Source organism: Grampus griseus (assembly GCF_964374135.1).
Source record: "Grampus griseus genome assembly, chromosome: 19".
Taxonomy (NCBI): domain Eukaryota; kingdom Metazoa; phylum Chordata; class Mammalia; order Artiodactyla; family Delphinidae; genus Grampus; species Grampus griseus.
Window position 1 is genome coordinate 44,425,424 of NC_139013.1, and position 9,664 is coordinate 44,435,087.

At 44.9% G+C, this 9,664-nt stretch overlaps 1 protein-coding gene across 1 annotated transcript; it reads left to right on the forward strand.

The window, feature by feature from the left end:
• Positions 1-2,930: 2,930 nt before the first annotated feature.
• On the forward strand, positions 2,931-9,664 carry ZNF23 (zinc finger protein 23; the record flags this gene model as incomplete). Its single annotated transcript, XM_082677827.1, has 4 exons — positions 2,931-2,951; positions 3,534-3,684; positions 4,321-4,434; positions 7,376-9,664. The coding sequence occupies 4 exons, from the start codon at positions 2,931-2,933 to the stop codon at positions 9,175-9,177; spliced, it is 2,088 nt and encodes a 695-aa protein (XP_082533953.1). The 3' UTR covers positions 9,178-9,664.

Here is a 9,664-nt window from a genome sequence, read left to right on the forward strand (position 1 = left end):
TTATTAGTCTGCTTGGGCTGCCATAACAAAATATCATACACTGTCTGGCTTAAACAACAGAAATTTATTTCTCACAGTTCTGGAGGCTGGAAGTCTAAGATCAAGGTACCAGATGATGTGGTTCTTGGTGAGGCTGCAGGTGGCTGCCTTCACTGTGTCCTCACAGCAGAGACAGCTCTGGAAGACTCTTCCTCTTCTTACTAGGGTACCCGCCCTATCAGATTATTACCTTGTTTAACCTTATTACCTCCTCATGGGTCCTGTCTCCAAATACAGTCACATTGGAAATTAGGGCTCCAACATACGAATTTTGGGGGGACACATTCAGTCCATAACATTAACTAAGGCTAAAAGGTCTAGAGAGCATATATATTCAAAGAAGAAGTAGGAAAAGCAAGGTATACCTCAAGGTATGGAGGAAATGAAAAAAATCATGAGCCACTGTTTCCCATAATTCTACACTCAAGTTTAAATTCTGGAAGATATAGACAATATTTTAGGAAAATATAAAATTTCAAGACTGACTTTGGGAGCACTAAAAATTAGAAAATAACCAGTCCATGTGGTCTTGAATACAATGAACAAGGAGTGCTGGGTCATGGGACCAGGGACGGGATGCTATAGTGACCCCCTCTCTCAGGCAGCTGAAGCCTTGGCTTCTTTGCCATCAAAAGGCTGGAAGGTATGAGGAGCCATCCGGTACCTCACTTGTGGCCTAGCTTCCTCACAGTAAACCTGGGCCGGGCAGGAGCCTAACCTCCCAAGATCTCTACAGAGGTATCAGGACTCTTGAGGGCAGTCAGCTGTGTGAGGGAACGGGCATGTGGGAGGGAGCAGCTGTCCCTTTCTCCAGGAGGTGCCTCCCTGGGGCCTGACTCAGGCCTATGTGCTGGGGCTGCAGCCCGTCCAGCTGGCTTCTCTTGCAGTATAATAGAGAGGGATGCTCGTTTAGAGCATCGTGTTGCTACACGAGTCTTTGTTTTATTATTCTTTAGACTCTACCTGCATTTTATGCACACTCGTGTGTGTGTATGATATGTGTCCAGAATTGTAAAAATCCTAGGGTCCGTGGCAGTCAGTGTCAGTGTCATGGCCAGGAGGAGCCCTGGGCACAGATCCAGTGAACAGATCGCTCCTTTCTTCCCATGGCAGCTCCTGCTTGCACTTCTGTCTGGATGCTGGCTGCCTGCATCTCAGATCTTCTGTGAGGGGCTGTATTGTTCGTGGTGGGGGTGGCTTGTCTCACATCTGTCCCCCTGTTTTCCCTCAGCTCCAGTCCTTCTCTGAGAGGGAGACCAGGTGATGGCAGCCATGCTTCTGACAGCCTGGCCCCAGGTGAGCTGTGGGTCCTTCAGCTCTTCCTCTGAGCAGTTTCACATTGAAGAAAACTGAGAAGGGAATCTGGTGAGCCTTTCTATGAAAGCTGGAGGGGCCTGCCAGACTGGAGCTTCTGGGAAGAGCGATGATATGGAGGGATAGGGGCCAGAGACCAGGACAGGCAAGACAGAAGTGTCTGGAAGGCAGAAATATAGTCTTCTGCACACCAGTTTGCTTTGCTCCCCCAGCAGAGGGCTTTGGTGAATGAGAGACATGGAAGCTGCCCATGAATGGAAGAAGATAGCAGGGGACTAGGATTCCAGGGAGGGGGGTGTAGATAAAGAGGACTAGCAGGACCAGATCCACATAAAGAATGGCTGTGCCTCTAATTCCAGGGGAAGGGGACATAAGGAGAGTGGGATCAAGGGAGGGAAAAAAGACAGGAAGTCCTGTGTCTCATTGTGTCCTGGGGAGGCTTTCAGGGCTTGGGGTGCAGTGGCCAAGCTTTAGGTCTCTGATAAGAGCTCTGGATCCTCTTCCCAGAATAACATGCAAACGAAAATTTCCATACGATTTCAGGGATTTCATGGACCCCACTGATGCTCATCCAGGGACCTCCATGGGCTACAGTTTGGGAATAATCATAGTCACAGTAACTCAAGTTACACCATTTGAGGCTTACTACGCCGCAGGCACCATACTAAGCACTTTACATGGATCACTCAGTCCTGACAGATGCCCTGGGAGATAGGCGCTGTGTTGCGTTCATTCTACCACAAAAGAAACAAAGGCAAAGGGGAGTGAAGTGACTTGTCATTGTGTGACTTAACTGTTCAGCCCTATGACACCTATGGAGCCAGTGAAGTTAACGATGTCAGGTTTCTGATGCCTGTGTGGGGAATAATTTTGAGGGGAGGTTTAAAAGCAAGGTGACCACTTCAGAAAGAGTCCTATTGGTCTAGGTGACATAGGCTTCATTAAGGCAAGTAGTTGCTAAAGAGGGAGACCCAATTCAAGTAATGCTTAACATAAAAATCTCTAGGAGGAAGAGTCAAAAGATTGGGGTGGGGTAAGGGGGAGGGAGGAGTCAGGAACGAATCCCCAGGTTTCTTTCCTTCGCGGATGGTGGTGGGTGACACCAGCTGAGGTTTGAATTAAGGAGGAGGCACCAGTCGTGGGCTAAAAGGGGATGGTGGGCGAGAGCGAAGGCATTTAATTTTGTACCAAGAATTTCTTGTCTTATCCAAGTCACACGATGAATGACTCACAGAAGTGCCCACAAGTTGGACTAGAATTGTTGATGGGTGGAGGCCCGTAGAATCAAGCAAGACAGGTCCTGGCAGAGAGCAGTTGAGAGGCAAATCGCTGCCAGTGTGTCCCCAAGGTTGTTACAGAAGGCCGAGGTGGGTAGAGCAAGGGCAGCCAGAAGTGGCAGCTGCCCGGAGGGGAGGAGGTGGGCCTGGGAGCGGCTCGGCCATCAGCCCTGATGGTGGAGCCTCTGCTGAGTGCCGAGCGCCGAGTGATGCAGAGGAGCGGCTGAAAAGATGGCTGACCTCCCTTCTTTCCCAAACCTCCTTGGAGAGACAGTGAAGTCTTGGGTGAAGTTGGACAGGATGAGGCTTGACTGGGAGAGGGTAACAGAAAATGGGTTTTTGGCGAGAGCCATTTGCAAGCAGGATGGGCTGCCTGCTCTCACCCCTCCCTCCACCTCCACGGTGCCCAGCCGATCTGGGCAGCACTGAGCTTCCTCTGCTGAAGGCGCTGGAGCAGAGGCTATGCAGCCTTTTGTAGGGGGTCCATGATAGAAATCAGGTGGGGCTGGGTGAGATGGAAGCCATGGCCGTTCTTTGGGCGCGGCTTGAGGTTTGAGGGTGAGGGCGAGGGCGAGGAAGTGGGAAAACCTGTGGGTGGGCCCAGAGCTACTTCCGCCAGTGAGGGCACGGCCTGACTGAAAGAAAGCAGTTGTGTTAGGGGAACTTGGTCATGGGAGGTGTTTTTCTTTCATCTCAACTTATGTCATCCTTTGTAAGTGTGAAATATGGCATGAGGTTTCTCTGCTGGGAGCCAGGTCAGATATTCCATGCTTTACCTTCCAAGTGTTTTTCTCAAATCTTTCCCCCTGTTATTAATGTTGTGCTCTTCACAAGCCCCTCCTCAAGCCCTCATACTGCCCTCTGCCCCTCACCTAGGGCATGAGCCATGGAATTGGCCCCTAGGGCAGCAGGAACCTGTTGTTTCAGAAGTCGGTGACCTTTGAGGACGTGGCTGTGTACTTCACCCAGACGGAGTGGGATGGCCTGTCCCCTGCACAGAGGGCTCTGTACAGGGATGTGATGCTGGAGAATTATGGGAATGTGGCCTCCCTGGGTAAGGCCTTTCTCCCCCGGGGACTCAGACTCTGCTGATTAGGGTTTCCTGGCTTCCTTTCCCCTTACTGGTTGCAGGTGGGGCCTCTGGTAATCCTTCACTGAGTGGGAACCTCAGGGGCTGATTCCTAATCCCCTAGACCCGGGGTTGCTGGGAAGGGTGAACCCCAAGCCCTTTTTGGGCCAATATAGGACTTTACTGGGACTGTTGTGCACTCTTGATCCACCCGATAGAGGCTGTGTTTTGGACACAGCATGGAAAAAAAGTAACTTCCTGTTCTACAGCATTACCTTCAGGTTCCCCCTCACCCTACCTGGATATCTTGAGTGTTTCCAAGGATCTCGGTGTACTTGTAATATTTTAGGCCCTGGTCAAAAACTGGTACCTATCCCTTTAGGCAGAATCTCCCTGTTTGCCCTGCATGAGGTCTCACAGTCTGGGCCCTCCCCAACTCCTCCCGCATCTTCTCAAGCCTCTTCCTCCCACCCGCCGCCACTTTCCCATAGTTCTTAGGCACGGGACCCTCTGGGGCTCTTTCCTTCCCTCCCCATTGCTGACACAATCTGAGAAGAGGTTTAGGAAATCAGCTGTGGGAGATCATTCACCTATCTTTCCTATTTCCTTTCCCCAAAACAGGATTTCCCCTTCTCAAACCTACTGTGATCTCACAGCTGGAGGGAGGAGGTGAGCTGGAGGGCCCATCTCCACTGGCCTCTGGAACAGGCACAGGCCCCCAGGGCCTCTGGACTGGTAAGGAGGCACACATTGCCCATTATGCTGGAAAAAGTAATCCTTTAGGAAGAAAGTCAGCTTTAGCAACATATAAGCGTGCCACATTTATTGGCTAACCGTACAGAGTAACATTTAAATTTTTTAAAATTAATTAATTAATTAATTAATTTTTGGCTGCATTGGGCCCTCGTTGCTGCACGCAGGCTTTCTTTTTTTTAGTCGCAGAGAGTGGAGTCCACTCTTGGCTGCGGTGCACAGGCCTCTCACTAAGGTGGCTTCTCTTGTTGTGGAGCACAGGCTCTAGGCACACGGGCTTCAGTAATTTTGGCACATGGGCTCAGTAGTTGTGGCTTGCAGGCTCCAGAGCTCAGGCTCAGTAGCTGTGGCACACGGGCCTAGTTGCTCCTCGGCATGTGGGATCCTCCCGGACCAGGGCTCGAACCTGTATCCCCTACATTGGCAGGTGGATTCTTAACCACTGCGCCACCAGGGAAGCCCCATTTAAATAATTTTTGATGATTTCTAGAGATAGCAACAGTTGAGACCTTTCTGACTATTTTCATAGTTTGCTATTTCTTTCTAATTCCAAGAAGAGATCTTTTTTCAAATGCTTTATTGTAATTATTTTCAATCCTAATTTTGGAATTCTACCTTTCTCAGACAAAATGAATGGATTCAGTACTTTTTTTGGGTCCTTGCTACTTTCTAAGCACTGTCCACTTAATGTGAAGGGTACGGAATTAAAAGTCTTTTTACTTAGACTTTGGAGTAGACTTTCTGAGTTCCAATCCCAACTGTGCTACTTCCTAGTTGTGTGACTTTGAGCAGGTCAGTTATCTGCATTCTCTAAGAGTTAGTGTTCTCACCCTTGAAAATGGAATAATAATTACAAAATGAGGTAATGGTGCTAGGTTTGATGATAAAATGAGATAACATGTACCAAGTGCCTAGCTTATAGTGTGTGCTCAGTTAAATTCTGTTTTTATTATTATTATTACTATTATTATTATTATTTGGGGGGGGAGAAAGCTATATATAATAAGCTCTAGGAAATAAGGTGGGAGGAAGTAATGCTATCAATTTGGTGCTTCTCAAAATATGAACAAATGCATCACCTGGGCATCTTGCAGATGTGCAGATTGTCATTCAGTTAGTTTGGGGCAGGGCCAAGATTCTGAATTTCTGTTAAGTTCCCAGGTAATGCCAGTGATTCTTGTTCCCAGACCACTCTTGAAATAGTGAGGTTCTCATTGGCTCATGCAGAGTAGCTGCCAGGTGATTTCCCATCTCCCATGAGGCCCAGCTTTACTTCCTGCCTTTGGGGTCCATAAGATACTCTTGCATCCTTTTGATGAATCCTCTTTTTTTAAAAGATGGTTTCAGTGGCTTTTTGTTCCTTGTAATCATTCAACCAGATGTTCACTGACCAAGGAAGACATGTTTTGGAAATGGAGAGCTTAAAGTGCTTGACATATAGAGGGGGCTGAAAGTGATATTGTGGAGCTTCTTAGTCAAAGAAGTCTGGATTTCATTCTGTAGGCAACAGACAGTCCTGAAGTCTTTGAACAACCCATCGTGATGTCAGGTGAGGATAGAAACATTCATCTAGTCAGTGTATGTAGGTTAATTGGGGTCAGGAATCAAATGGGTTCTAGGCAGGAAGAAGGGGAAATCACAGGGCACAAGACCCATGTCAGCAGAGTTGATTTTTTAAAAAAATTTTCCAGGTAATTTGAATTTTTTTCTTTGTAAGTTTCTGATACTACAGATGAATATTATTTCTATAATCAGGAAAAGACCAATATTATTTTGAAAATGATTGCTAGGGAAGTCCAGGTCATTTGGGTCTGTTGAGGACAATTATAATGAAATACTGGGGTAGGGGGCATATTACATGTGGCTGAGGAGAGATGAGAGATGAAAAAATAAAGGAAGCATTTTGGGGCCAATTTTGAGAAATTTGAGAATAAATGTAGAGATCATTGGTTCTACTAGGACTATGGGATTATAGAAAGACTAATAAGATTACAGAAAGAATTTTAGGGAGTGACCAATTTTAGGATTGAGGGAAGAGGTAGAAGGAAAGGCAAGGAGAATGCTGCAGTGTTCTGGAGGGGTGGGAAGATATGGGATCAAAGGGATCAAATGGGCCTGAACAGAGCCTTTCTGAAGTAGAGAAAAAAGAAGTTAAAGGAGAAGTTTTGGAAAGCCTAGAGTTTAAGTTCTAAGAAAATAAACAAGATTTGTTCCCATTTGCTTCCTAGTGCTAATACCTGCCATCCCTTGTTGCCACATGTTGTTGGATTCTGTGCCTTCTCTTTCTTAAGCAGTTTCCATTTTTATTAATAGAAACTGAAGAGTGTAGTAAAGTATGGTGTGATGGAAAGAATGCTGATCTGGCAGATAAGACCTAGAATTTTGTTCCACTGCTGTCACTTTTAACCTTCTTGTTACTGGTTATTGGTTTAGAGACTGGTGATCTTTTAAAATCATTACTTTAAAATTTGTAATATTGGTACATGCTCAAAACAGTATAAAAAGTGCATAAAGTGGGAGCAGTGGGGAAGTCTCCCAAACTTCCTGTGCCAGTTTGCTCAGTTTCTTGTGTATTCTTGCAGTAGTTTTCTAGGCATATTCAAATATATGTGTTTATGTCAGCCCTTTTTACTCTCCTTTGCACAAATGGAAGATACTCTACATACCATTTCTCAACTTGTTTTTCCACTTAACAGTGTGTCTTTGACATCTTTTCATGTCAGTACATATAGATTTATTTCATTTTATAACAGCTACATGTTATTCCACCTTATGGATGAACCTTAGATTCTCTGACCTAGTCTGGTGATTTTAAAGAGCCCCCCCCCCCTTGATTACCCTGATCCTTTTTTCTTTCTATCACAGTTCTTTTGTTTTCTAACATGGTTCTTACATGATATTTTATGTTTTCTGTTTTTTATAGTAAATATTGATATCCAGACTGACAATAATTTGACAGAGGAAATGTATGAAGAAAAACATAATACATCATTTGAACTTCAAAGGAACTCTTCCCAGGAAACAGACTTTTCAGAAACTTATATTCTAGAGAAACAGCAGGAAGTCCACTCAGTAGGAAGTATGGAGAAAGAAAACAGGAGTGTCATTGATGGGACAGTGAAAGACAATATAAGCCCCATGGAGGAGTGTTGCTTTAGGCAAAGTCCAAACTTGAATCAGTGTCATACCATCTCCACTGGAGAGCAGTCCCCTGAGTGTACAGGATTGGAGAAAGCCTTCAGCTTTGACACAAAACTTATTCAACATGAAATAATTAATTCTGGGGAAAGACCTTTCAAATGTGAAGAATTAGTGGAAAGCTTTAGGTGTAACTCTCAACTTAATCAGGATCAAGATAGCTACACTGGGGAGAAGCCCCATCAGCATAAGGAGTGTGGCAAAGCCTTTAGCGTTAATGCAAAATTAATTTGGCATCAAAGACTTCACAGTGGGGAGAAGCCCTTCAAATGTGTAGAGTGTGGAAAAAGCTTCAGTTACAGTTCCCATTATATCACACATCAGACTATCCACAGTGGGGAGAAGCCCTATCAGTGTAAGGTGTGTGGAAAAGCCTTCAGCGTTAATGGGAGTCTGAGTAGGCATCAGAGAATCCATACAGGAGAGAGGCCCTATCAGTGCAAGGAGTGTGGGAATGGCTTTAGCTGCAGTTCTGCATATATCACACATCAGAGAGTCCACACTGGAGAGAAACCTTACGAGTGTAATGACTGTGGGAAAGCTTTCAATGTTAATGCAAAATTAATTCAACATCAGAGGATCCACACTGGAGAGAAACCTTATAAATGTAATCAGTGTGGGAAAGGCTTCAGGTGCAGCTCCCAGCTTAGGCAGCATCAGAGCATCCACACTGGAGAGAGACCCTATCAGTGTAAGGAGTGTGGAAAAGCCTTTAGTAATAATGCAAAACTCATTCAGCATCAAAGAATTCACACAGGGGAGAAACCCTATGAGTGTACTGAATGTGGAAAAGCCTTTGGCGTCAAAGGGAAGTTAATCCAGCACCAGAGAATCCACACGGGTGAGAAACCCTATGAGTGTAAAGAGTGTGGGAAAGCCTTCAGGTGTAACTCCCAGCTTCGGCAGCATCTGAGAATCCACACCGGGGAGAAGCCCTATGAGTGTAATGAGTGTGGAAAGGCCTTCAACGTTAATGCAAAACTAATGCAGCACCAGAGGATTCACACTGGGGAGAAGCCCTTTGAATGTAATGAGTGTGGGAAATGTTTTACTTCTAAAAGAAACCTACTTGATCATCACCGAATCCACACTGGAGAAAAGCCTTATCAGTGTAAGGAATGTGGGAAAGCCTTCAGCATCAATGCCAAACTAACTAGGCATCAGAGAATACACACTGGGGAGAAACCATTCAAATGTATGGAATGTGAGAAAGCATTTAGCTGTAGTTCTGACTATATTGTACATCAGAGAATCCATACTGGAGAGAAACCCTTTCAGTGTAAGGAGTGTGGAAAAGCCTTCCATGTTAATGCCCATTTAATTCGGCATCAGAGAAGCCACACTGGGGAGAAACCCTTCAGATGTGTGGAGTGTGGCAAAGGCTTCAGCTATAGTTCTGACTGTATTATACATCAGACTGTCCATACTTGGAAGAAACCCTATGCGTGTAATGTGTGTGGGAAAGCCTTCAGGTTTAGCTTCCAACTTAGTCAGCATCAGAGTGTCCATAGTGAAGGAAAATCCTAATAAGGATGTAGAAAACTGTCAAGGTTAATGCTGAACTAGATCAAGTATCCTCAGATTCACCCTGGTGGAAAACCCTGAGAGAGAAATGGATACGGCAGAGTCTTCACAAGGAAACAAATCTTTTCCATTTTATTCAATTTTAGATCAAGAATGACAACCAGTTTTAAAATAACATCCAAAAATAAGTAGTTTGTTTTATACCAACAACCAATAGAAAATATAATGAAAGAAAATATCCCATTCCCAACAGCATCAAGAAAAGTTGATTTTCTAGATATAAACTTACTAGGACCTATGTGGAGAAATTATAAATCTCTGCTGAGGGGTACAAAAGGAAAGTTAAATAAATGGGGGGAGAGAGAGTGATACCTTGTTCTTAGATAGAAAAACTCATAAAGATACTACCTACCTAAATTAATTTATTGCCCTTTTACTTTGACAACAAGCATGCATCACTTTTGTAAAGAGGAAAAACAATAAAGAGTTC